This window comes from Equus caballus, chromosome X (genome assembly GCF_041296265.1).
Source record: "Equus caballus isolate H_3958 breed thoroughbred chromosome X, TB-T2T, whole genome shotgun sequence".
In the NCBI taxonomy this organism is placed as follows: Eukaryota; Metazoa; Chordata; class Mammalia; order Perissodactyla; family Equidae; genus Equus; species Equus caballus.
In genome coordinates this window covers 39,017,363-39,045,223 of record NC_091715.1, presented here as the reverse complement: position 1 = coordinate 39,045,223, position 27,861 = coordinate 39,017,363, and the positions used below count along the sequence as shown (strand labels likewise).

At 51.8% G+C, this 27,861-nt stretch overlaps 1 protein-coding gene across 14 annotated transcripts; it reads right to left on the bottom strand.

The window, feature by feature from the left end:
* Positions 1–586: 586 nt before the first annotated feature.
* Positions 587–27,722, bottom strand: RBM10 (RNA binding motif protein 10). Of its 14 annotated transcripts, none has more exons than XM_023634146.2 (24): positions 27,458–27,722; positions 25,227–25,368; positions 15,594–15,777; positions 13,869–14,099; positions 11,916–11,985; positions 10,031–10,104; positions 8,544–8,630; positions 6,363–6,423; positions 6,047–6,223; positions 5,512–5,672; positions 5,243–5,340; positions 5,069–5,156; positions 4,272–4,458; positions 4,022–4,164; positions 3,793–3,910; positions 3,616–3,707; positions 3,353–3,517; positions 2,237–2,386; positions 2,077–2,142; positions 1,806–1,994; positions 1,639–1,713; positions 1,239–1,345; positions 1,033–1,162; positions 587–928 (listed from the first exon to the last, which is right to left on the bottom strand). In XM_023634146.2, exons 1-24 carry the CDS (start codon positions 27,720–27,722, stop codon positions 803–805), a joined length of 3,186 nt encoding a protein of 1,061 aa, XP_023489914.2. In that variant the 3' UTR covers positions 587–802. The 14 variants fall into 14 exon arrangements, with proteins under 14 accessions (XP_023489914.2, XP_023489916.2, XP_023489915.2 ...); XM_023634148.2 differs by having other exon boundaries at positions 4,272–4,386; XM_023634147.2 differs by having other exon boundaries at positions 5,515–5,672.
* Between the last annotated feature and the right edge of the window lie 139 nt (positions 27,723–27,861).

Here is a 27,861-nt window from a genome sequence, read left to right as displayed (position 1 = left end):
TGGAGAGGAAGGGGACGAGGGTGGACCCAAGTGGTCCTGGTGGGGCAGCCCTGGGACCTGGGATTGGCAGGCTGAGCTTCTCTATCTCCACTCCTCTGGGGTCATCAGCCTGTTTAGGGGACAGGGCCTACTGGCACCAGAGTGCTCATTGTTGTCCACTTGGAGATGCCCTCGGGCATGGTCCCGAGACCCAGGGAGGGCCAAGCACTGTTTAGCTTTATGATTGTAGAGCAAGTGCAGCTGTGGGGTGGCGACACCACGGATGGGGGGTTCCCAGTCCTGGCTCTGACCCAGGGGGACTTTAAGCCTGATAGTGCCCTGGTGGTGCAACATGACCTGCTGGACCTGACAATGGTGAGGGGCTGTGACCAGGATCTTGTGGGCTGGGGTACAGGCCAGAATCCTATATTCTGCACCGCCTCCCCCCGCCCCCCGACTAAAGTGGTAGCTAGATGCACTAGACACTGTGAATGCCATCACTGCTACCCACCTAGGCCTGACGAGGCCCCTTGTCCATCTGTGTTTATTTTCCTCTGTCTGTGGGCCACAAACTATGAGGGAACATGAGAGAGAGATATGCAAGCTGTGGGCTTTTGAGCTTTTATTACAAAAAGAAGAACATGATCCCAGCCCAGTTCTCCAACTAAAGTCACCAACTCAAAGTCTGACTTGGTCAGGGCTTCTCTGGCTGGGGACTGGGCTGGTAGACAGGTGCAGGGCTCCGCTCAGATCACCCAACACTTCATCCTCCCCAGTCCCGGGCTGGACACCCCACATATATAGAAGTAGCTCTCGCAGCTGCTCACTGGGCCTCGTTGAAGCGGGTCACCATTGTCTTGTGCAGTGTCTCCTTGTAGGACTCAGTGGAGGTGACCCCATAGGAGCTCCCTCGGGCACCCAAGCCAGAGCCCCGCACCCGTGTCTGGGCCTGTATAACGGAGGCAGGCTCTGTCAGGTAAGCCAGGTGATGGGGGCGAGGCAGGGCTAAGTGGGGAGGACTGGAGAATGGGGAAGGGATCATGGGAGACTCACTTCAATGGGTGTCACAATGCCCTGCTTCTTGCGGCCCAGGCCGCTGCCCTCTTTCCAGCCCATGGCCTGGAGCATGCGACTGCCAATGTTGTCACTGCCCAGCCCATCCCGTGTGGGCTGCTCAAAGTCCCTGCAGGGGGCAGTGGTACAGCATGAGTGACCAGCCTGCCAGCCCTGGGCCCCCTCACCTGGCCCTGGGAACTCACACGGAGGCCGCAGACATGCCACCATACTTCCTCCTCTTGGGCTCTGGCGGCTCAGGGATGCCATACTTCTCTCTGCGTTCAGCTGCACGGTCCCGGTACTTCATTTGCTGAAAGTTTGTGTGTGTGAGAATGGGGGAGCTGGTTACTATTTACAGGAAACATGGGCACAGGGGAGGGGGCCCTATGGGGAGCTGGATCTGGCTAACAATCTGAGGTCCATCATGGGCGCAAGTAGTCAGTGTAGGGGAAGTGGGAAGAAACCTTGCAAGAACAGGACGTGAGATGGCTGATGGCAGCCAGGTTGTACCCAGCTGAGAAACTTGAGTGCCAGCTGCCTGAGGGGACAGGGACTTGGCAAGAGACACAAGGGATGGGAGCCCGGGAGTGGGTCACACCTCACCTCCATGTCATTCTTCTCAAGTGCTTCCAGCTCGTTTTCTGACAGGTGGGCTCGCCGGTGAATCTCAAGGTTTTGCTGCAAGGGGGACAGGACGAGGAGTGAAGTGCCTGGCTGGCTGGGCTGGGCTGCGGTGGGCCAGGGTTCCCTGCCAAGCCTCCCTCAGTCACCTTGTGAAGCCCGGAGAGCTGCTGGTGCCGGATGAGTGCCTCCTTGCTGGGGAACTGGCGCCGGCAGAGCAGACAGGCCAGCTTCTGCCAGTCAGTGAGCTTCTCCTCTCGCTCAGGACCCCCACGTTCCTGCTCCTCCTCACTGTCGCTCTCCCCACTGTAGGCTGCCACCAGGCCCCGGGGTGGGCTCTGTAGAAATGATGGTGAGTGCGGGAGGTAAGGCTTGGCTAGATCACAGCCCCCTGCCCCCTTTTCTGCCCTGGGCACTCACTGGGCGGTCATCACTGGCCAGTTTCGGGAGGTCCATGCTGGTGTGCTGTCTCTCAGCTAGTGCTCCCTGGGGTGGAAAGACAGAGAAATTCAGGGACTCCACGGAGGGACTGGAGGGATGACAAGAATTGGGGGGGTGTGGATGGGTGGCCACAACACACCTTCTTCTCCAGGATGGCGTAGCCGGCATCTGCGGTGGCGGACTCTCGCCTTTCATCGTCTCGCAGGGAGCTGATGGGCTGGAAGCTGTTTTTGAAGTTTTCTTTTTGCTTGTTGAGGCTGCGGGCCCAGCGTTCCATGTCCTTGGCAATCTAGGGGCCAGGGTTGGGGTGAGGTTCTCAGGAACCCTCCAACTGCTGGGGCCACCAACTCCATCCACTGCCCCTGAAGCAGCCTGCCCCTCCGTGCCCTGCAGCCTCAAGCAAAGGGTGAGAGGCAGCAGTGACAGTTCCCATTTCTCTGTCATCAGTGCTCCTCATCAAGCCCCCTTCTGGCTTTGCCCCCATCCTGCTGACACGCACTCACACTATTATGTTCGCTGTGTATTTTCACTTCATCATTCTAAAATGCACATGATGGCTTTCTCTGTGCATAATTTTAATTTACATGCCTGATACTACACCACATTCCATATTCTGCTTTCCCCCCAGGCACAAGACCATTTTTAGAATTTACCAGGTTGCCAAGGGAACACTTAGTTCTTGTTTCTAAGTGCTACACCCAGACTGTCAAAAACTCTTCCTCCACAGACAGACACTGAGGTTCCCTCCAACTGCCCACTGCTCTTAAACACTGCGATAGCTGTTTTCCTGCTGCCCCCCGAGGGGCCTGTAAGCAGTTCTCTGGGACATACACACATATAGACACAGACGCACATGAGTGGGGTTCAGGGCCCAAAGGAGTATGCATGCCTGTTCGCTTCCACACACAGGGCTAGCCTGGCTTCAGGCATGTCTGTACCAGCCCATACTCCCACCAGCAGCGTGAAGGTTCCCACTAGGGGACAGGAAAGCTGACAGGGCTCACCTTGGATGGCACTGGCCACCTCAGGGAGGTGGGTAGCCTTGCCACATACTGAGGAGACTGCCCTGGCTCAAAGTCATGCAGCAAAGGGCAGAGCTGGACCAGGAGCCTGGTCTCTCTTGAGCACAATTACTGCCTACGTATTCATCCCTGCAACCCCCCTCCCTTAGCAGTGGAGGATAACAGATGACAGAAATGCATTCATTGCGAGACACTGAACAGCCTGCCAGTGACTGCTGGACTCCAGTCTTCACCTGTTGGGCTGTCTTGGTCTTGTGCTTCTCCTTCTTCTCTTTGCCCTCCTTCGAGGGTGCCCCCGTCTCCTTATGCCCATCGGCTGACTGCTCCAGGGCAGGAACATAGGTTCGTCTTTCCCCATCCCAATACAGGTATTGCTGGCTCTGAGCGTTGTAGTAATACTGGGGGAGGGGTAGGAAGGAGGGGGCATGAGGGAAGACCTCGAAAAGAGGAACTGCTGGACCCCCCTCTCTCCCCATTCCCTGGGCCGCCCTATCACCTGGGAGTTGGGGTCATAGTAGAGACCGGTCTGGGGGTCATAGTAGTAGCCGGATGTCTCATCGTACTGGTAGGTGGAGACATCAGGAACAGCTGAGGGGTGAGAAGAGGGGGTCACACTCATCTCTGCTTTGTTAAGGAACTCCCCAACCCCCACCCACAGGCTGTGGCTACTCACGGTACTGGCTGTAGGACTCCTGGGCAGTGGGGCTGGTGGCCGGTGGCAGAGCAGAGCTGGGATGGGTGGGGCTCTGGAGCTCAGATTTGAGCACAGCGGGTGACATGATGGTGTATGACTGGTCACAGGGCCAAACAGGGGAACAGGGCTCAGTGTCTGTCACTGCTCCCTGTGCCCCCCTAGGATCCCTCCACCTGTCCCCCCCAGGATCCCCCTTGAGCTCCCTTACCTGGCTGTTGGCAGCAGCACCCTGGCTGCCACTTGCCTCGGCTGCTGACTGCTGGTAGATGCCAGGAGCGGCACCAGGCTGAGCACGGGAGAAAGCCTGCAGTGACACAGAGTCTGCCCCAGGCTCCAGGGAGGCCTCAGGACCTGTAACGAGAGACAGGGAGGGAGGAGAAAGCCTGTGAATGGCAAAGCCCAGGACCCTATGCCTGCCGGCCCCCACAATGGACTCAGGGAAAGATGCTGGGGCTCACCTGTTCCAGCTGGGTCCCCTTTGGTTCCAGTAATACCGGGGCCCTTGGCGCCCTTGAGGTAGCCATGGGCATAGAGGGAGGACTCTGTGCCCTGGGTGCTGCCATAGCCCTCATCCTGTTGGTAGTAGCTGTAGTCGACCGGTGGCTCCTCGGGGGTGGCCCAGGCACCCTCCCCACCCTGGGAGGCCTAAGGGGCAGGTGGGAGGGACTCATTAGCAGAGGAGGGAGTGTGGGGGGAGAAGACCCTGCGCTAAGAAGCATCTGTCCACAGGTGATGCTAGTGTCTGTCTGCTGACAGAAAGCATGCAGCCCTCAGACAAGTGAAACACGAGAGCCACCCACAGCATAGCAGGGCAGCAGCAAAAACAAGACCGGGAACCAAGACGCTCGCCCAAATGCTCCAAGGGCTGACGGTGTGTGTGCTGTGAGGTACGTGTGCTGGGCGTCAGACCAAGAAGATATCATCCTCCCCTCCTTTATTCTCAACTCCCAATTTTCTTTCAGCTATTTACAAATTCCTTTCTATTAAAGAAGTTGTAATAATTCAGGATGACAAAATAATTACAAAACAGAAGAGAAAAGCAGTCACAACAGTATTGAAAATGAAAGCCTGGGAGGAGGTAAGTGGGAAGGGAGCTGCAGCGAGGCCCTCAAAGCCTACAGTAGCCAGTGAGAGAGGGTTTGGTTCCACAGAGAGCCAAAACTGCAAGCCGGCCCTCCTGTTGGCAGAGCGGGCGCAGGAGGGTCGAGGCAGCCCAGGTATCGGGATGCTGGGGTAATGGGGAGTCTTTGAGTACCTGTGAGATGGCCCACTGGGCCGCGGCAATGGCAGTGCTGGCCACAGAGGCAGCATTGATGCGACTGCCTTCGTTGGAGGCCATGTCCCTGGGGAGGATGTCAGAGACTGGGAGTGAGATGGGAGGCCCCAAGCTGGGGGGCAAGCTGGGAAGGGACACAGGTGGGGCCCTGACCTCTTAGAACCCTTGGCAAACTCAACGTTGATGGTCTTGCCGTCGATGGTGAGCGGCGGGTGCAGAGCCTGCAGGATCTGCAGAAGCTGGGCTGCCTCCTGGGGGAGGAGGGGAGGCAGGGGCAGAAGGGTCAGGCCCGGGGAGGCCCCCGGCTCCATTGCCCCATTTCCAGGCTTGGGGCCGCGGAGGGGAGCTAGAGTCAGGGTCCCTCCTCCCCACCCTGGGGGCCGGGACCCTGGCTGCCCGGCCCCCCCCTGTGCCGCCCTCACCACGATGGTGGAGAGCTGGATGAAGGCGAAGCCACGGTTCAGTTGGGTCTGCTTGTCCTTGATGACGCGCACATTAGAGGAGGACAGCACCGCGTAGGGTGCCAGGGCCCCCAGGATGGAGTCCATGGTGCTGTGGGGGTTCAGGTTGCGCAAAATGATGGCTGCAGGAAGGGGCCCAGCATTAGGAGATATTCTGCTCCAGCCCTACCCTCTGGTGGTCCCCCATTGCTCCCTCTCCTCTGGCCTCCACATCTTTGCACCTGCTGCTTCCTCTTGCCTCTTCCTCCTGGATAAACTCTGCTTGCCAGTCCAAGTCCCAGCTTGGTTGCTCACCTGCCGAGAACCTTCCCAATACACCCCCAAAGTCGAGTGGGGCAATGCTCCTCCCCTACTCTCCTTGTATTACGTTTGTCCCCCCACCAGGTGGAGACCCCTGGAAGGACTAGGTCCTGATCATCACCAACTCTCTGGCCTCGGAGAGACCAGCCCAGACACCCTAGGGCAGGGACGAAGGAGGAAGGAACAAGTGACTCACTGTCATTGGCGTTCTCTGAACTTGGCTCCGAGCCCTGTGACAGGGCTTGGGAGGCCAGCACTCCCTGGGCCTGGTAGGGCTGTGGCAGGGGAAGCAGGCCCTGGCTTAGCTCCCGTCCACCCAGTGGCAGCGTCTGCTGATCCAGCCTTGCACCCAGGGGCAGCTTCTGCTCTGCCTCTGTCAGGGGTGGCAAAGATAGGCTGGTGACAAAAGGGGAGGCTCCAAGGCTGGTCACCCTCCTCCCAGAGCACTGGCCCCTGACCCTTCTCCCCATAGTGATCAATGTCCCAAGGAGAGGGGGGTAGTAGGGCCTCACCTGACTTGGGCACACCACATTTGAAGCACTTCTCGCGGCGTTTGAAGTTCTGGACACCACACTGTGAGGCACAGGCCAGGCCATCAGAGGGGGTGGGGCTTTCCAGTGCGCCCTCCAAACTTGGATCCAGAGATCCCCCAGGGAACCCCGAAACACCCCGGGAAGGAAGGTTCCAGGGTCAGGGGTGGTAAGGGGCTCTAGGGCTCTGGCTGTCATTCTCCGTCCTGTGAATCTTTCCTTTACACAGTCTCAAATTTGTCCTCAGTGCCACCCCCTCAACTCAGGAATCAACAACTCCCTCACCTGTTACAACTGCCGCCTCCTCTGAAGTACTAACTCCGAGGACTGCCCCCCAATCACGTCTTTTTAGTAGGTTCCTCTTCCCAAAACTTGCTTCCTTGTTCAGAAATCTTCAACATTTCCACCCCTAAAAGCCAGTAGCCCCTCTCTTGCCAGACTCCCACCCCTCCTTTATCTTGAGGACTGGGTCAGATCCTGCCGCTCTTGAGAAATTTGCCTCGGATAGTCCAGCCTCCAGAGACCCCAGCTGCCACCACATTTCTATCTCTGTCCCACGGTCAGGTACTGAGCACTGCTCCTGTGCCAGCTCTGCCCCGCACGCCTAGGATGTGGCCTCTGGCCTCACAGCCTAACAGCAGGTAGCAGATGCAGCCCAGAGGACAGGTTAGTCTGTGGGGACAGGCACCAACGGGGGCTCAGGGAGAGGAACAGACCAAGAGGGATGCGGCTCACTCGCGTGGGGACAGTCAGCAGGGATGTTTGATCTGGGAGGCCCAGAAGTTTGGTTTGGTTTGCTTATGCTGGGAAGCGATTGCTAGCAGAGGGAACAAGAGATTTTCCTAGCTGGAATAGGAGGATGAGGAGAAAGGCAAAGGCCGAGGCTGGAGAGGGAAGGTGATGCTAGATTATGGAGGATCGTCATGCTTAAGCTCAGAGTTGTGGGGGTTTTAAGTGGAGAAGGAGGGACGTGGTCAGAGGTGGTTTTGAGGAATGTTACAGGTGAGAGGGAGGGAGAAAGACTGGCCTGGGCAGTGGGAATGGGAAGGGAGGGTACTTCTGTGATGGAAGTGATAGGACCTGGTGAGCAAGAAGACGTGGGGGATAAGGGAGGGGAAAGAAGAGAATTCCTTGGTTTCAAGGAGCATCTGAAAACATAGGAGGGATAGAGTTCCACTGTCACTTTGTCCCTATCTTCCCAGAGATGTTCTACACCCGCCTTCTGACATTATTGTTATTTTTAACAAACAGGCACCATGCCCCTTACTAGGCAGCGTCCTTCTTGGGAAGAGGGTTGGGGCCTCCACAAGCTCTCAGTCCTCCTCTTAGGTCTCAGGACTGCCAGCCAGCTGTGGCAGGTGGAGCTATGGAGTCACAAGGCTGCCTCGGGGCTGCTTGTGAGGCTGGCCCCAGGGGAGACCTGAACCCATGGTGGCAGCCATGACCACTGTGATTAGGAGCAGGTCACAGCTCAAGGCCAACCTATGGTTTCACCTCTCTGAACCTCAGCTTCCTCTTACAGAATATGACTGCAAACCCTATAGCTTGTACCCTCAGCCTCAGGTGGACATGGCTTTGTCAGAGTGGCCTTCAAGGTTGGGTCACCTGACACAGGCTCTCAGGTTGTCCTGCACTTTCCTTCAGGATAACAGCTGACATTAAATGGTGCTAACTTTGGGCCAGGTGTTGTCTCAAGGGTTACCCTCTCGTCGCCACATTTTAATCCTCCCAACCACCTGTGGGGAGAGGTGGCATTACTGTTCACACTTTGGAGATGGGGAAAGTGGGGCAAAGAGAGGTTAAGTCCCCTGGTCAAAATCAAGGCAGATCTGGAAGAGACTAATTTCAGCCAGTTTAGCTCTGAAGTCTACATTTCACACACCACGTTATGTCTACACTGTCACCAGTCAGTCATTTACATAAGTATTTGTTGAAAGTCTACTGGGACTTCAGGCAAGATTGTGCTTCATGAGGGCAGAGCCTGGTGCTGAGTGAAAGCTCAGTCCACACTGGTGGTGGGGGCGTGGCAAGGAACAGTGGCTACCTGAGCTGAGCCACTCCTCAATGCCCATGCCACCTCAGAGACTCCAGGGAGACAGAGACGTTGCCACCACTGCTGCTGCTGTCTCTATCCATGGCAACCACTGCCCACCACCCCTGTACCTTATTACACAGCCAGTCCTCATTGATCTTGGGCTTGGGGTCGCTGTAGTGCATGGACACCTTCTGGCCCAGGATGTTGAGGGAATGCTGCGGGAAAAAGCAGAGCACAGTGAGGCCCAGGCAGCAGTGCCCCACGCACCGTTTCAGCACAGGAGAAGAGAGTGAGCGAGCCCTTCAGCTGGATGGATGAGGGACAGGGAACGGAGGGAGGTCGGAGAACGGACGAGGGAAGAAGGAAGGGAAGGAGGGAGGGAAAGCGCCACAGCCCTTGGGCGCAGCTGTTTGCTGCCTTTCCTGGCACGCACACATGAACACACGCCACCAGGCACACAGTGCTCGGCTGACCAACGCTTGCCGGACAGTGGGGAAAACCCCCCATTCGGCCCTGACACTGCCAGGCCACACCCAGGGCCAGGACTACACAGGCTACACTTGGGATGATGGGGGACGGGGAGGGGAGGGTGAGGAGGGGAGAGAAAGAGAGAGAAAGCGCACACACGCGCTAGTGCTGGAGAAGGGGAAAAAGAAAGAGCCATATTTAAAAGATGGAAGTTCCTGCTGTGAGGCTGTCTTCCTGTGGCTGGCTGGGTCCTGGGCCCAGGCACTAGCCTACGGACTGGCAGAGATGGCCCCAGGGCCGCCCCTGCTGAGCCCGTTCCACCACATCCGCCCCTTCCTCCCGAGGCTTTCCTTCAGTGTTCCACACCAGTGAGCTGGGCTCTGGGTGGGCCAACAGAGCAGATCCTTGGGTCTCTGAAGGTCCCAAAGCTGCTGGGTTGGGAGCCTGTGCCAGGTTGGGGGAGCAGGCTCCCTTCCCTTCCCAAGGGCACAGCTCCTTGCTGAGAAGGCAGGCCTGCCCCTAGGAGAGCAGGGGCTAGCAGTGACTCCTGTGGGGGTAGGTGCAGTGGGAGGGGTGGGGCAACTGAAGTGAGTCCCAGTGAACGAAACTATCACATTTGACTGGTACTTTAGATCAACAGAGCAGTGCTGGCCTCTCATGTGGAAATCAAAGGGCCAAACTCACATGCGGGGAGAGAGCTGGCAAAACGGGACTTGCTAGTTAGTGTGCCAACAGCTAAGTTTCCCGGTGGCTGGATTTCCAGTGGTGCCTGAGAGGAGAATGAAGTCCTGGCTCTGCCTAACCCCAGAGCAGGGCAGTCCCCCAGGGAGTGGGAACCTTGGTGGAAAGACCCCCCTGGCAGCCTTTCTCTAAAAGCTCAGCCGGGAGAGGTGGAGGGGCAGAGCTAGTGCCTGGCGGTGGGAGGGGCCAGTGGTGAGTGTGGATTCTTGATGGGAAGCCCAGTGGGTAGCGAGAGATGGGAAGAGGAGATAGTGAGGATCAGGAAGGGGGAGAAAAAGGGGGCGGGGGGGGGGTGGGACACAGGGCCACAGGGCAGGGAACTGTGTCCATAAGAATCAGGCGATGGGGAGCGCTCGATTACAAAGTAGTATTTGTTTGGGGGGGGGTTCAAGTGCGGCAAAGCAACCTGATTGGCTTCCATCCATCGTGTAGCGTCCTGCAAGTGACTAAACTCGACGAAGGCGAAGCCCCGGCTCTGACCTGGAGACAGCATTCAGATACAGACGCAGTGGGTTAGTCAACAGCTTTGGACACACGGCGTTCCCGGGGGCGGGACCCGAGGGGAGAGGACCAGGGGCAGAGAGGGAAGGGGAGAGAGGAGAAAGGAAGAAAGGGAGAGAGAGAAGCAATCAGAGAGAGAAAGACCAGGGGGTGGGAGGCAAGGTAGATGGCAGGAAAGAGGGAAGGGGGAGGGAGGAAAACAGCTGGAGAGAGGTGGGCTGGGGGGAGGGGGTGGAGATACACACGCACCAGCTGGGAAGAGAGAGAGATGGGGCTCAGGCAAACCTGCCTGGCCAGCCTGTGGTGACAGAGACGGAGAGAAGGAGCTGGGAGGGAAAGGGTACAAGTAGAAGCCTGTCTCCAGAGAAGGAAGGAGGGCAGATGGGCAGACTGCTGGCTCCACATAGGCCAGAATAAATAACCGAAGGGCAGGGCCAAGTACAAGGCCAGGGGCGCCCAGGAGGGGCCCTGTAACATGTGTTTAATCAAAGGAGCAAAAGAGAAGCTTGGCCAGGCAGCTCGGTGAGGCTAGGGCTCCAGCCCATCAGAAACCAGGAGGAGTTAGGGACCTAATGTCACCTCAGCCTCACCACAGTGCAGGGGAGGTGGGCCTCACCAGGGAGCCACCTCAGGGCCAAGCTGGGAAGATTACAGCCACCCACAGTCCAGGTCCTCCCAATGAGCAGGAGAACGGGGGCCAGGATTGGCCAGGCAGACCTCAGAGTAAAGAATCAGTGGGTGCCTGGAAGAAGTGCCCAGGGCCACAGAGGGGGCTGCACCTGGGACATCACCTTGGGGAGAGAAAGACCAGAATCCTGTCAGCGTGTGGTTTGGCTGGGGTGAAGCAGAGAAAGACCTATGTGCTACCAAGAGAGACCCCAGGCCTGGCTAGGGTTGGAAAAGGGATCCAGGGCTTGTGGCCGTAGGAGAGCAGCTCCTCCTTTGGAGGTGCACACACAGGGAGGGCTTAGACGTGGCAGGGCTTCGGGGAGCATGCTTGATCTCCAAAAGAACAACTGTTAAGATGTACAGGAGAATGGAATGGTATAATTAGAGAGAGAGACAGAGAGAGAGAGGGAGGGAGGGAGAGAGAAAGAGATGGAGGTGTGGGGAGGAGAGAGACTGAGAGATGGAGAGAGAAGCCCAGGCAGAGTGAGGCCCCACTGTGCCTGCCTTCGGGACCTGGGCCAGAGGTCCTGCAGAGACAACTCCCCCCCACCACCCTGCTAACCTCAGGCCAGCTCCAAGCAGCCTACAAGAGGGAGGGAGGGAACAAGTGAGGCCAGAAATCCTGGCTGCTCCTTGGGATGTGCTCTTGGAGAAGAGCCATCCCCTGCCTTCCCTCTTGGGACACATGGGTGGGGCCATGTCAGACCTCCTTTCTGGTCAGAGGCTGTTACCAGAAAAATATGGGGGAGAGCAAGGGCCAGGGGAAGGAGAAGAAAGAAGAGGGAAAGGAATATACTGGGCGAGGTTACCATCTCAGATACTCAGAGTCCCAAAGAGGAGGTTCCCTGGAGCCTGGCCCTGGCCCTGCCCCCGGGTAGCACTCAGCTCTGCTCAGAGCTGCACCCCCTCCCAGACAGCCCCGTGCAAGAGGCTGTTGGCCGGAGCTGTGAGGAGAGTGGGATGAGGGGGAGAGAAGAAAAGAGGGTACCCCCAAGCTGCCCATTCCCAGCTGTGGCAGGAAGGCAGGGTAGGGAGGGTGAGGGAGAAGGCAGAGGCAGGAGGGAGACTCGGAGGCTGAGGCTGGCCAGTGGAAGGGGAGGGCACTGGGAACAAAAGCTCACCTGAGGATTTGTTCCTCATCAGCCGGACCTCCCGTGCTTGGACGCCGTGGGACTGCAGCTGGCCACGGATCTGTACGGGGAGATACAGATTGGGGCGGGCTCAGCACAAGGTGGACTGCTGGGTATCTGAGTCTGGCTGGAGGCTTCCAGCACCTTGAGGGGTCATGGGTGATGTGCACACGTTATCTCCTCTCCCTCTCTCAGGGCTCTTCCCCGAGTGACCGCAGCCCCAGACTCACGCCCAGTCCCCAGTCTTAGCTTTCCGTCCCAGACTCGCAGAGTGAGTCAAATGAAGAAAGGGGCATGGGGCAAGGTGAAGCATGGCAGCACGATAACCCTCAGGGGCAGAGAACAATAGAGGAAGCGAGCCAGCAGCTCGAGAACGGTGGGCAGGGGTGGCCTGACAACACGCTTGGTGCGGCCACAAAGTGAGGAAAGCTAGGATGTGATTCTGGCCCTTCGCCAAGGTTCTGCCCTCCAGCTTGCTCCAAAGAGACCCATGACACAAATATCAAACTGGGAAGGACTAGTCAAACCCCAGCCACGTGCCCTAGACCGAGTGGAGCAGTAACTTTGGGTGGAGACAAGGAGTGGTCACAGGGTTTGGAAAGCTTCCTGGATGAAGTAAGCCAGAGGGAAGCTGCAGAGATAATTTGGGATTTGGACCAGGTGAGGCAGGGTCTCTAGGCCAGTGGCACCTCTTGCAGAAGACTGGGAGCCTGTGCCAGGCATTCTCGGGCAGCAGTCTTAATGCCTCTGGGCCTCAGTTTCCTCATCAGGTTAAAGAACAGAAAGAAGATTAAATACACTCACATACATACACGTGCGCACACACACATGGATGGAAAAGAAAGACGCACAGAGGAGCTTATCAGGACTGTAAATACCAGGGAGGGCTCAGGAAACAGCAAGAACCTGAGTTCTGGGGTCCAGCTTCCCAAGTTCAGACCCCAACTCCTCTCTGTCACTCATTGGCCATGGGACCTGGGGCAAGCCACTTCACTGCTGGGGGTCTGGCTTCCTCATCCACAGGTGGAAATACAAAGAGTACCTTCCCCGCAGGGTAGCTGTGAGGATTAAATCAGACCTGGCGTGTGGCCCACCCTGTGATAAATCCTCAATAAACAGCAGCACTCAGCCACCGACTAACCCTGAACAGGGCAGTGGGCCAGACTTGAGAAGCTCTCAAATACACAGGTGGGCTTTTCTTTGGGACAAAATGGGCAGCCAGCAGATTTGAGAGGATTGCTAAGCAGAGACTTCATGGGGGGCAGGGAGAAGGAGGAGAATCAGGGAGGCTGGTGAGAAGACTATTCTAGCAGCCCTCTGGGGTTTCACTGGTGCTCATTAGGGAAGTCCGTATGAGAAGGAAACAGGAGAAAAGGGATGAACATGGAAGGGAAAGTCATAAAGGAAAACAGGGTGGGGAGCTGACAGCAGCAGTGAAGGAAGTCAGAGAAGAACTCAAGGCCCTGGGGCCAGGCCAGCAGGGAGATCTGATGCTTCTGACAAAAGAGGGCAGGCAGTGGGGAATGAGAATAAAAACTCAGAAAAGCCCACAGGGACCATCCTTACTCCCAGGGCTGCAGGGCCCCTGCATCATCTCTGCCACCAGCAATACCTGGCACCGGGCCTAGTGAGTATCTGGCCCTCAATCAACATACGCAGAATGGATGGATGACCAGTGGAATGTGCAGGAGGAATGCTCTGTTCCCTCCCACACCCACCACCGCAGCCCCTTGGCCAAGCCAGTCTATCCCACACTTCTCCCTTCCAGATCAGGAGATGACGGGGCCTGCCCAGAGGACGGATCAGTGCTGGGGTACAGGAGCCGGTGGGGAGAAGGGATGAAAGGTACAGAGGTCAGGGGTGAGGGAGAAGTTGAGGGCCCTGGAGGAGACCCAGCCTGGCCTCCTGCTCTGCTGCCTGCCCGGGGCCACGGGGGGCACGTACGTCATCCTCAGTGGCTGCCTGTGGCAGCATCCTCAGCATGACGATGTTACTGGCCTTCTCCTCCTCCTCCTCCTCCTCATCCTCCTCCTCCTCCTCCCCTTGCTCGGTCCGATAGTCCTGGTCCCGATAGTCGCCGTCTCGGGGGAAGCCTGGCGGGCCGGTGGGGCTGTGCCTGTGCCGCCGCCGCCGCCTACGCTGAGTCTCGGAGCCCGGGGAGGCCTCGTAGGAATCCTGGCCGACAGAATGAGATGAGAGACACCAGGCGGGCAGTCAGTCTGGGGTGGGCCTAGGGGCTGGCCGCTGGCTCTCTGAGGCAGGCAGGCTCTGAAAGCCAGGGGTGGGCGGGCTCCGGCTAAAGGCTCGGGGCAGGCAGGGTGGGTAGGCCCTGGACTGCAACCCTTTTGGGGTTTGAAATTCTCCCCGGGACACTTTTGGGGGCTGCCTTGTTGGGGAGTGGGGAAAGGCCAGTGGCAGTACTGGTGTGGAGGAGGAACTCCTACAGACAGGTGACCAGACACCGCTTAAACCTCCTTGGGAAGAGATGGTCTGGGGTTGGCACACTAAACCCTGCCCTCCGTTTGTCCCTGCTCCTCCCTCGCCAGGTCAGCTAGTACATGCACAATTGTTCCTTGTACCACAGAAGGCCACACATCACCTGGGCCTGGGCCTTGCAACAAGTTGTGGGTATAAGAATAGCTTAAGATCTGGGCCAGAGCCAGTCAGCAGGGGCTGGCAAAGGTGTGAGGGCCACAGTCCCTGATCCTCTGCCTGGCCAGTCCTCTATCACCACTAGGCTCCCTCCTAACAGAGTGTGGTCGTTGGGTTCTTGGGGATTGCCCAACCCATCATTCCAGGACTACGCAGGCTGGGCCTGGGTCCACACCCTTCCACCCTCAGGGGGGCCAGATAACTCAGTGCTCCACTCCCATTCTTCTCAACAGGTTCACCCAGAGCCCACCTAGTGCCCTGCCAACATCCAGGCACAGCTCACACCTGCCACTGGGGAAGCTTGGCTGCCCACCACAGGGGTCTTTGCATAGCCACCCAGGGCTAGGTTTGCAAGAGTATGTTTCCCACCCTATGGGATAGGAAATCTGCTTGCTTGGACCATGGCCCTGACCGCCCCCTCAAAGTGGGGCTCCCCAAGGCAAAGCTGCTTCTTCCCCTCAGATGGAGGGTCCCTGCTGGTGAGCATCATGCCTCCCCCTTCAGGCTAGGGCTAACTCCCCAACATGAAACTGGCTACCCCTGAGCTCCAAGAAGAGGCCCAAGGGGGTATTTCCCTTCTGTCAAGGGGCTCTGCCACCACTAGGAATGCTCACCGCTGGCCTCCTAGAGCTGCTCTGCTTGGTGATATCCAGTTTCCCAGTTGCCCTCCCAACTCCAGACGCCGGGTCCCATGTAAGAGGCTCTTCAAGGGCCCCAAAGTGTCTGGGAGCAGGCAGTCTAGGGCTTGCAGTAAACCATGGACCCAAACTGAACACCAGGGAAGAAGGGAGAGAGGTGGTGGCCAGGGGCCCTCCGAAATATAGAGTCAAGCATGTGGAAGTCTGGAGACCCAACTGGGGAGAGGAGCCCTCAGAGAGGGGAGTGGGACAGACCCTCCAGGCGAGGCAAAGCCATGGAGCACAGTCCGAAGGCATGGGAGCTGAGAGGTACCTGCTCACGGTGCTGCAGCCAGACAGAGGCCCTGCAGGAGCCTGCCCACCCAGGCCCGGCCCTCACCTCTGCACTCTGCTCCTCAGACGAGTCGTCATAGTCGTGCTTGCCCTCCTGGCTGCCGTACTCGCGGGGATACGAGCGGTAGTCCATGTCCCGGTAGTCATGGTCTCGGCTGCGGTTCTCCCCACCATCATCCTGCGAACGGTCGGTGGCTCCATAGCGGCCAGTCCTGTCTCCACGACCACCTCTGGGGGAAGAAGGATGGGGAGGGATTAGAGGGTAGTCCTTTCTGAAAGGTGAGTGACCCCCTCTCACTCACTCCCTCTAGACCTTCAGCCCCACTCCCCAACAGGGATCCCTAGATCCTGACCCTGCGGGGCGAGCTGGATCCCACTTCTCTCCTTCCTTCCCCCTCTCTCCAGTCCAAGCTTGTCTTCCTTTAACGGGCCCTCAGTGTGGCGTCCTAACTGGTGTCCTCACCTCCACCCAGGCCTCCCCAAGTCATTCTCTACACTCCAAATGTGAGTGAGTGTTCTACAAAGCAAAGCCAATCGAGCCCAATCATATTGCTCCCCTCAACAGCTCCCTCTTATTCTCAAGATGAAACACTGAAATGCTCACCAAGGTCCTATAAGGTCTCCAGGGTCCTGTGGGGTGAGGTCCCTGCCGACCTCTCTCCCTCCACTTCATCGCACACTGTGCCACCCTGCCCCTCTGTTTCACGGTCACCTTGCTAGCACTGGCAGCTGTTGTGTTAAAATTACTCCTGTTGCAATAACTGTAAAATAATTATCTCGAAGTTGATTTAACATGCATTTCTTTGATGATTTAAAAAATCAATAGACGGTGACTTCTGGGGAATGAGTGAGGGATAGGGCTCACTGCCCTATCCCCAAAGCTTACCTTAGTGTATAGTACTCAGTAGGTAACCAAAAATGATTTTTTTGATAAAATAATAATTCAAAAAGTACTCTAAAAGCAACCAATACATGTTACTTAAAACAAGAAAAAACAGATACCACAGTAGACTACTTCTAACAGGATCCCAATGCTGGTCAGGAATGACACCAGAATGTCCATTATTGAAATCATTATTAAGTTATTCTAAAATACTAGCTAAAACAATTAAACAAGGGAAGGAAGAAAACAAGTTAAAAGCTGGAAAGCAGAAGGTATAACTACCATTATTTGTAAATGATATGAGAATATGCCTGCAAAGCCTAAGAGAATCAACTGAAAAATGATTACAAATAATAAATCAGTAAGGGTGCTGGGGATAAAATTAATATACAAAAATAAATACCCTCCCTGTATTCAGAGACCCACTGTTTAGAAAACAGGAAGATGCCAAGTGTAACCGCATTAAAAAGGTTAAATACCAAGCCAGCCCTGATGCCCTAGTTGGTGAAAGTTTGGCATGCTCTGCTTCAGTGGGCCAGGTTCGGTTCCTGGGTACAGAACCAAACCACTCGTCTGCCGGTAGCCATGCTGTGGTGGCGGCTCACACAGAAGAACTAGAAGGTACTTATAACTAGAATATACAACTATGCACTGGGGCTTTGGGGAGGAAAAAAAATTGTGGAAAAAAAAGGTTAAACAACTAGATATGTGCAAGATCTTATGACTATACTTCACACATACAAACCAGGATATATTTGAAATGGGTCAAAGATTTAAATGGAAGAAATGAAACCATCAAAGTAGAAGAAAATGCAAGATAATTTCTTGATAATCTTGAAATGGAGAAAACTATGACCCAAATCTAGAAGCCACAGAAGAAAAGATGATTAAATCTGACTATATAAAAACAAAACACTTCTGCTTTGAAAAAAACAAAGACCACCATAAGCCAAGTCAGGATGAACTGGGAAAAAATATGGGGAGAGGAAGAGAATTCACAGAAAAGAAATACAAATGATTTATATTTGACAAGATGTTCTCTCTCACTCATAATGAAAGATGAAAATGAAAACTACACTGGATAGACCACTTTTAAATAAGCATTTAAAATTCACTTTTGTATATTTTTAAAATCATTTTTATTGTGGCAAAATAACAAATTTACCATTTTAACCTTTTTTTTTTTTTTTTTTTTTGAGGAAGATTGGCCCTGAGCTAATATCTGCTGCCAATCCTCCTCTTTTTGCTGAGGAAGACTGGCCCTGAGCTAACATCTGTGCCCATCTTCCTCAACTTTATATGTGGGATGCCTACCACAGCATGGCTTGCAAAGCGGTGCCATGTCTGCACCCGGGATCTGAACCGGTGAACTCTGGGCCGCTGAAGTGGAACGTGTGCACTTAATGGCTGAGCCACCGGGCTGGCCCCTTTACCATGTTTAAGTGTACAATTCAGCACCACAAAATACATTCACAACGTTGTATAACCATCACCACTATCTATTTCCAAAATCTTTTCATCCTCCCAAACAGAAACTCCATACTCATTAAATAATAACTCCTCCCTGCCCCTGCAACCTCTATTCTACTTTCTGTCTCTATGAATTCGCCCGTTCTAGGTACCTCATATAAGTGGAATCATATAATATTTATCCCTTTATGTCTGGCTTATTTCATTTAGCATAATGTTTTTAAGGTTCATTCATGTTGAAGAATGTATCAGAATTTCATTCCTTTTTACGGCTGAGTATGTACATATGTATGGTATATACCATATTTTGGTAATCCATTCATCTGTTGATGGACACCTGGGTTGTTTCCACCTACTGGTTGTTCTGGGTATTGTGAATAACGCTGCTATGAACACCAGTGTATAAGTATCTGTTTGAGTCCCTGCTTTCAATTCTTTTGGGTATATATCCAGGAGTGGAATTGCTGGATCATATGGTAATTGTATATCTAATTTTTTGAGGAACAGCCAAACTGTGTTCCACAGCGGCTACACCATTTTACATTCCTACCAGCAAAGCACAAAGGTTCCAATTTCTCCACATCCTCACCAACACTTGTTATTTTGCATCTTTTCATGTGCTTATTAGCCATTTGTATATCTTCTCTAGAGAAATGTCTATTCAAGTTTTCTGCCCATTTTCATTTTGTTTGGTGAGGAAGATTGGCAACAGACGCCAATCTCTTTTTGCTTGAGGAAGGCTGTCCCTGAGCTAATATCCGTGCCAATCCTCCTCTATTTTGCATGTGGAATGCCGCTGCAGCATGGCTTGATGAGCGGTGCATAGGTCCACACCCGGGATCTGAACCTGCATTTTGCCCAATTTTGAATTGGGTTTTTCTGTTGCTGTTGTAGGAGTTCTTTATAGATTCTGGGTGTTAATCCCTTATCAGATATATGATTTGCAAACACGTTCTCCCATTCTGGGGGTTGTCTTTTCACTCTCTTGAATAGTGTCCTTTGATGTACAAAAATTTCTAATCTTGATGAAGTAAAACTTCCTTAATAATTTTAGATTTATGGAAAAGTTCAAACAACAGAATTCTTGTACACCCTTCACCCAGTTTCCTCTAACGTTAAGAGAACCATGGTAAATTTGTCAAAACTAAGAAGTTAACTATAGACTTTATTAGGATTTCACCAGTTTTTCCACTGCTATGCTTTTTTTGTTCCAGGATCAAATCCAGGATACCACATTGCATGTAGTCATCACGTTCCCCTTAGTCTCCTGTGGCCTGTAAGTTTCTGTCTTGCCTTGTTTTTTAATGACCCTGACAGTTTTGAAGAGCACTGGTCAGATCTTTTGTAGAATGTACCTCAACTTGGATCTGTCTGATGTGTTCTTGTGATTAGAGTTGAGGTTATCGTTTTCTTGGGAGAAGAATACAATAGAGGTGAGCTGCCCTTCTGATTGCATTGTATCAGGGGACACATGATATCAATGTGACATCACTGGTGATGTGGACCTTGATCATCTGGTTGTGGTGGGGTCTGCCAGGTTTCTCTGCTGTAAAGTTTCTCCTTTTCCCTTTCTACATTCTATTCTTTTTTTTTTTTTTAAAGATTTTATTTTTTTCCTTTTTCTCCCCAAAGTCCTCCCGGTACACAGTTGTATATTCTTCGTTGTGGGTCCTTCTAGTTGTGGCATGTGGGACGCCGCCTCAGCGTGGTTTGATGAGCAGTGCCATGTCCGCGCCCAGGATTCGAACCAACGAAACACTGGGCCGCCTGGAGCGGAGCGCACGAACTTAACCACTCGGCCACGGGGCCAGCCCCCTACATTCTATTCTTTAGAAGCAAGTCACTAAGACCAGCCCACACTCAAGAGGAAGGGAACAAAGCTGTACCTCCTGGAGTGGGGAGTATCTACGTATGTTATTTTGAATTCCTCTATAAGGAAGATTTGGGATAGAACATTTTTAACTCAACATATCTGCAAAAGTGCAAATGTTTGATAAACTGTTGGCAAGGCTGTATGGGAAATAGTCACTCTCACATTGCTGGTAGGAGTGACCATGGAACAAGCCCTCTGCAGGGAAATCTGGCAAGAGCTGGCAAAACGAAAAACCTATATATCCTCTGACCCCCATTCTTCTCCTGGGAATTTAATGTACTGATATACTTGCATACAAACAAGACATTATTCAATGCAGCACTGTTTATAACAGCAAAGGACAAGAAATGACCTAGAAGAATCAGGAAAATTCTATTAAAAAGAAAAGACTAATGGGAGGGGGGGAGGAGCCCTACTGAATATTAAAACATATTATAAAGGTGGAACAATCAAAACACGAATGGAAAGATCAGTAAACCAAATAGAGTCCATAGTACACACAAACACATGGGGAAATTTAGAATAAGCCAAAGGTTGCATTTCAAATGAATGGGGGAAAATGGATTAGTTATAAATACTAGTGATGATAACTGTCTAGCCCAGGGATCAGTAATCTACAGCCAGTGGGCCAAATCTAGTCACCTAAATAAAGTTTTCTTTAACACAGCTATACCCATTCATTTCCATATTGTCTGTGGCTGCTTTCAGCTGAGCAGTTGTGACAGAGACCATATGATCTGCAATGCCAAAAATATTTACTATCCTTTACAGAAAAAGTTTGTTGATCTTTAAGAGAATAAAGTTGTTTACTGACCTCACTTCTTACACCAAGTAAACTCTAGATGGATCAAAAATTTAAATCTCTGAATAGAAACCATAAAAATATCAGAAAGAAAACATAAGAAAAAAAATCAATCACCTCAAAAATGGGGAAGGTCTTTCTAAGCAAGACAAAACCCAGAAGTCATTACAAAAAAAACCCCTGATAAATCTGGCTTCATAAAAATTTTAAAATATCTAAAGTGTAAAAAAAGCCCATAAATAAATAAATGTGATAAAGTAAGTATGCTAAAATGTTAACGGCAGAATTCAGTGGATGGGTACAGTACAGAGGTGTTTACTATAAAATTCTTTTAACTTTGCTATATGCTTGAAACTTCATAATAAAATATTGGAAAAACACCATAAAGCTAAAAGATAATTAATGGGGAAAATAAATGTTTCCAGACATTTGGGTTGGTTTCCAATGTTTCATAGTTGTTTGTTCATTCATTTCTTCATTCAGCAAATATTAATGTAACATTTGCTATGTGTCGGGCATCATTCTAGGTGCTGGGGACACCGCTGTGAACAAAATGAAGTCCCTGTCCTCGTGAGCTCAGCTTGGAACCCAACCTGTTTCTTTATGATAAATGCCTTGACAAGAAGTGGCTGGTATGAGTGGTATGAGTATTTTTAAGGTTTATGATACAAACAAGTTTTTTCATGTTTATTTACTATAGGTATCCCTCACTATTTGAACTCTAGTCATCCGAATTTAAGAACTGAACAGGTTTGAATCAATGGTCCAATGAAATCCTGAACTCTGACATTCACATCTAAACCAAATACATTTGGCTATGGAACTCTTGCTGTCTAAACTCAGGAGGGAATGATTCAGGTCCAGTGGCCACAGAGCACTTTGACTAAACACTTTCCAAAGGCAGACCCCGTTTATAATACATTTCTAGGAAGCTGGACAGAAGTATCATATATGAGGACCTCCACAAAATGAGATTTCTGGAAAACATAAAATGCCAAAATTGGCAGAAGCAGTAGACAAAGTGATAATAAAAAACCCAGGCCCTTTTAAAGGTGAGTTTTACCGAGCTTCCAAGGGACAGATCACTCCTATCCAACTTTCTCCAATAAAGAGAGAAACACCAAAAGCTGCCCAATTCATGTCATGAGGCTACCTTGATTCAATGCCAGATAAATACTAGAAAAGGACACTAAGAGGGCCACCTCACTAATGAACACAGATGCAAATATCCTAAATAATACAATATCTAATCATCTAATCAACGTGTTTTAAAAATATATATAACATTACTAAAATAAATTTTCAGCCAAAAATTCATGAGTAAACATTAGAGAAACCCCAATTGAGAAACACCTACAAAGCAACTGACCTGTACTCTTAAAACATATCAAGGTCATAAAAGACACAGAAAGACCGAATAACTGTTCTAGACTAAAGGAGACTAAAAATACAAAATAGCTCAATGCAACACACGATCTTGGATTGGATCCTGGATTACAGAAAAATAGCTATAAAGGACATTATTGGGATAACTGATGACATCTGAATATGGATTTTATATAAGACAAAAGTATTGTATCAATGTTAAATTTCCTGATATTAGTAAGTGTACCACGGTTATGGAAGAGAAAGTCCTTGTTCTTAGGACACACATGCTATAGTACTTAAGGGTCATGTCTGCCACTAACTCAAATGATTCACACACAAAAAATGTTATGTATACAGAGGGGGAAGGGGCAGGGGGAGGGGAAGAAGGGGGAGAGGAAGGGGGAGAGGAAGGGGGAGAGGAAAGGACACAGGGAGAAGGAAAGGGAGAGGTGGAAGGAGCGGGGAGGAGGAGGGAGGAAGGGAGGGGAGGGGGACTGAGGGAAGGAGGGGCACGCACGTAGGTAGATAAAGCAAATGTGGCAAAATATTTACAATTAGTGGCTCTTGGTAGAGAATATATGGGAGTTCATTGTACTTGTAACTTTTCTGTAAATCTGAAATTTTTTCAAAATACGTTATACACATACATACCATGATCGAGGAGGGTATATCTTAAGAATGCCAAGGATGTAATTTAATGCAATTTATGAAATTAGTGGATAAAAGGAGGAAAAATGCATGTAATTATGAAGTTCAATACTCATTTCTGAGCAATCTTAGCAAACTAAGATCAGAGAATTTCCTTGATTTATTAAAGGCTACATTCTAAAAGCCTACAGCACACGTCATACTTGATGGCTAAGCAGACGGGGCTGCCTATCAGGCCTGGACTGACTACCTATCTGCAGATGTCCTTTATGGGAAAGAAAATAAACTATATTGTTTCAGCTACTATTCTTTGGATTTTCTGCTACAACCTGCCAAAATGAATCTTAAATTTGTGCACCCAGCATCACTGACATTAAAGAAAATAAGCTGTCAATGAAAACTACTGAAATACTTAGGAATTACTTTAATGAACAATATGCAAGACCTGTATTTTCAGTTATTCAGATTTTTATGTCTCTCAAATGAAATTTAAGTTAGTTAGTTTAGAGGTCTTGAATGAGATGGTTACTTACAAAGATGACAATTCTCCCCAAATTAATATATAAATTCAATGCACTCTCAATCAAAACTCTGGAATGTTTTTGAGGGACTTGATACACTTTTTATATGAAGCTCCACAAATGGCTAAACTGACTTTGAAAAATAAGAGGAAAGTGGGCGCTATTAAGACACTCTATAAAGCCACAATAATAAAAACAGTAAGATTCTGGCATAAGAATGAGCAAACGGACCAAGGAAACAAATCAGATCACTCAAGACAGATTCATGTACAAGAGGGAACTTGAAATGAGATGAGGTACCACAAGTCAACAAAGAAAGAATGGACTATTTAGGAGGTGGTACTGGGAAAACTGCCTACTATATGGAGGAAAATAAAACCAGAACCCACCTTACACCATATTCAAAAGCAGACTCTAGATGGATTTAAAGACCTCAATGCAAAAGGTAAAACTATAGAGTGAAAACAATCTTTGTGATCCAGAGGTAGGAATGGAGAAGATTCTGAAAGCACAGATCATAAGACAAAAAAGTGATGAATTTTAGCACATCAAAATTAAGAACAGGTATCCAACCGTGGGGGAATCATTAAGTAAAAGGCAGTAGGCACACCCCACGGTGTCTTTGGGGCCAATTAGAAGCAAAGCACTAATATACACACGGCAATATAGACAGATCTTAAAAATGCAGCGCTGAGTAATACAAAGTTTAGGAAACAGAATGAAGACTATAGCACTCTGCCATTTGTGTAAACTGAAGACACAGACACTCAAAACAACACTACATATTTTAGAAGGATACATTTCAAACATGACAGAGCAGCTGCCTACAGCTATGGGAATTGGGAATAAAAAGGAAAAAATAAATATGGCAAGAGAAGGCCTTGTACCGACCTATGACAGACACCTACCTTGAACTGGAAAAGTAAGGTTAAGTCAAATTTCTGCACTTGAGGTCCTTTAAAAGCCAAAAGAAAGCCAGTAGCTTTATTTGCTAAATAAAGCCTGAAGCAAGTATGTCACCTACTCAAACTCAGAAACTGCCACAGAGCACCTCCAGTGAATACCACCCAAAACTGAATGCCTTTCAAAAGACGTTTTTCAAGAAAGTCAAGACTGAATAACACTAGATGATGGCCACATCTCAAATTTGGGCTCACTTTTCAGAAAACAAAATACTATAATTCTCTATTTTTTAAAAGGGGTGGCAGTAGAAGAAACCCTTTGTAAGACAGTAAAAAAATTATTTCATCCCTTTTTGTAAATCTACTGACTTTCAATAGAGGCTTTCTGGGCGAGTTAGGTCTGCCTTCCTTTGCAATCTTAAAACATCAGCAATAGATCAACTGCATTGGAATCAACCGGGGTGATCCAGTAGGATGGTGGTAAGGGTATGGCTCAGGATCTCTGTATTTTACCAAGTGTCCCAACTGTTTCTTGTTCATACCCGAGTTTAAAACTAACTGTACGAGAGCGTCCCTTCCGAGAGAAGTATCGTGCCAACTTCAGCCCACCCCATCCCTGAAGTCTCCTGCTGTCTGACCCGGCTTGCCCCACGTTTGTCTGGGACAAATTCCTGACTCTGAAGGCACCACTCTCATCTACCCCTCAAACCAAAACTACAGCCCACACCTCTCCCCTGAGGATCCACAGGCGCTTGCAACCCACCACCCATCTGCCCTCCACCTCTGCCTGTCCTTCTGCAGTGGCTGTCCACACCTTGGTGAATGGCACCACCCACCTATTTGGGTCACCCAAACTGGAAACCTGGGTATTAGCCTCCATTCCTTCCTTTCTCTTGATCCTTTCCCATCCTCACAACCGAGCATGCCACCAGTCAAGCTGTTTTGTAATCACCTGGAAACTGTGTAGTCTCCCTTGTGAGACCCTGAGTAACAAGGCTGCAGTCTTATCTGTCTCATTGCCTACTGCACTCCCAGAGCCTAGCACAGGTCCTGGTTCACAAGAGACGCCAAACAAATGCCTGCTGAAAAGAAATCAGTCATCTGCTGCGTTGTTACCTCTGCCTGGAAACTCCCTCCTAGCACCCTCCTGGATCGATTCTCACATGGGGACAAGCTGAGGCTGCTTGGTGGTGATGGGAGTGGGTAACTCACCGTCTTTCATACTCCATGTCCTGATAGGGCCTGCGGGGACTGCTGGGACCCCTCCTCAGCCGCTGGCTCCGTTTCACTTCCCAGCCGCCCCTGCTGCTGCCACCATGATCTGCCAGCCTGGGTGATGTCTCCTGCAAGGACTCTAGGGAGAACGGAAGAAAGAAAGGGGTCAAGGCAGTCGGGGCAGAGAGGGCCTCCTTGAGAAACCCTCATTGTCAAGCCTCTCTGCTGTCCCTTAGCTCAGGGATGTTGCTTTCCAACTCCTCGTGCTCCTGTGGACCAGAGCAGGAAGGCAGCCCCTACTTGGCCTGCTCCTTCCTTTCCCCACAAACGTGAGGCCAGAGCTCAGTGGCCTAGAAATAGCAAGGCCTTCAGCAGACAGGGAACAGACCTCATGGTGCCACCCATTCGGCGACCACGGCTTTGCCATCTGAGACTGGTAGACAAGTTCAAGCCCCAAGCTACCTGCCCAGGGGCACTCTCGGTGCTAAATGACTTGTCTGAGATCAGGCATGTTAGGCATGGAGGCAAGACTTCACGACGGGAGTCTCAGGCACCCACCAGGCTCCTTCGATGGGCCCTCAGGTGCCATTTCATCCTCCCAACAAGATGCTGGCTGTCCCCTACAAGACGGCAGGAGAGGGGCCAGCCCCGTGGCCGAGTGGTTAAGTTTGAGCGCTCCGCTTCGGCGGCCCAGTGTTTCTCTGGTTTGGATCCTGGGCGCGGACATGGCACCGCTCATCAGGCCATGCTGAGGCAGCGTCCCACATGCCACAACTAGAAGGACCCACAACTAATATATACAACTATGTACCAGTGGGCTTTGGGGAGAAAAAGGAAAAATAAAAATCTTAAAAAAAAAAAAGATGACAGGAGACCACAAAAGGCTTAGGCGGTGAAGGGGCTAATGTGGCAACGAGACAGCTGCCGCCTCCCTGGGCTCCTGGCCAACACAGCTTTGACCCTCACAAGGCAACTGGCTCAGCCCTGAGCCCTGTCTCTTAGGTGCAGCCAGGTCCCAAGACGGCTCTCCCCGCAGAGCTCTAAGCTCAAGTTATTCAGAGGCAAAAAGGAGTCCTTGCGGAAGCTGTCCCAAACCACTGTGCTATTCTGCTGGGATGGAAGGACAGTCACCTCACCCAGCCCTCAGGGCTGCTGTGAGAACTAGGAAGTCTCAAGAACCATGTGATCCGGCCAGGGGTCATCTCGAAGTATCCCAGAATCTTCAGGCCCCACCCTCTGAAAAAGAATCAGGCACAGCCGGGCCGTAACAGCACCTGCCCAACACTAGATTGCCACCACGCCTTTCCTTCATGTACAGTATACACACACAAATTTTTTCCTCATCTTCAAGCCACAGGGAACCAGAGTTACCTGCTCCCGGATGGAGAGAGTTAGAATCACAACCCCAGCGGAGAAAAGCCAGATACAAACCCTTCAGTAGACTCTGGCAAAGCGGCCAGTGTCACACACTGGTATCCACAACAGATAGGAACCAAAGTCACAGACACGAGGCCGAAATAACTACGTCCCCAAATCACAGACAGGAACCCACAATAAATCCGGGCCAAAATCACACACTGAGACCCCCTTTCAAGGGATGAGCGTCAGTCACAGATACGAACTGCCAAAAAGAAGAGGCAGTAAGTCAAATACACATTCCTTGCACTCCCTCTCCACCCAGTAAATGGGTTAGGGCCAGTCGCCAAAAGACTCCCTATGGTTAAGGACTCCTCCCTATGGATAAGGACCAGAGTTATAGACACGCGCCAAGGATAAAGACTAGAGTCATACCGACGTTCTCCCTCTCCCTCCCACCGAGAATAAGGACCAGAGCCGCAAAACACTTTCCCACGGGTAGATAAGTACCAAAGTCACACAAAGCAGACAGCACACCCCCTCCCCTATGGATAAACAGCAAAGTCGCAGACACCCGCTTCCCCACGGATAAAGTTCGATGTCGCAGACACAGTAAGCCACAGTAGCCCACTCTCATCCGTCCCTCCCTTCCCCCAACCCGCGTGCACCCTTCCTGTGTCCCGATCGCGCACGCGCTTCTGCTCTCAAAAGGGGGGAAAAAAAGACACCCCCTCCCGGGCTCAGACAGTGCACGCATCCCTCGGTTCCGCGCGTAGCCCAGGCCTGGGCCCGCAGTTTGCCCTCGCACCTCCTCGACACTCCGCCGCCCCCGGCCCCTTACCTCCGCCCCCACGACCAGCGTCGACGCTCACCTTCTCGGCCCGGGCTGTCAAGGGAGGGCTCCCAGACATCACCTCGGCCCGCTGCCACCTCCTCCAACTCTCCCAGCTCAGCCGGAGCTGCTCCGGGCAACAGCCAAGTCCAAGGCTGGAGGCAGGAGGGCAAAGGAGCGGGGAGGGGAGAAGCGCCAAGAGCGCTACCCTCCCCGGGAAACCCACTGCCGCCTACTCCCCGCCGGCCGCGATCCCCAGCACAAAATGGCGGCGACAAGAAGGGAGCCGGCGCTCCGACCACCATCCACCTACTAAGGGAGCGCGCTCTGGCCGGCCTCGTCTATTGGTCGCCGTCCCCTGTCGGCCAGCCCTCGCCTGCTCTGATTGGCAAGCGTCTGCCACCTCTCCACTCCCCGTGCGAACGCCCGCAAGTCGAGAAAGGG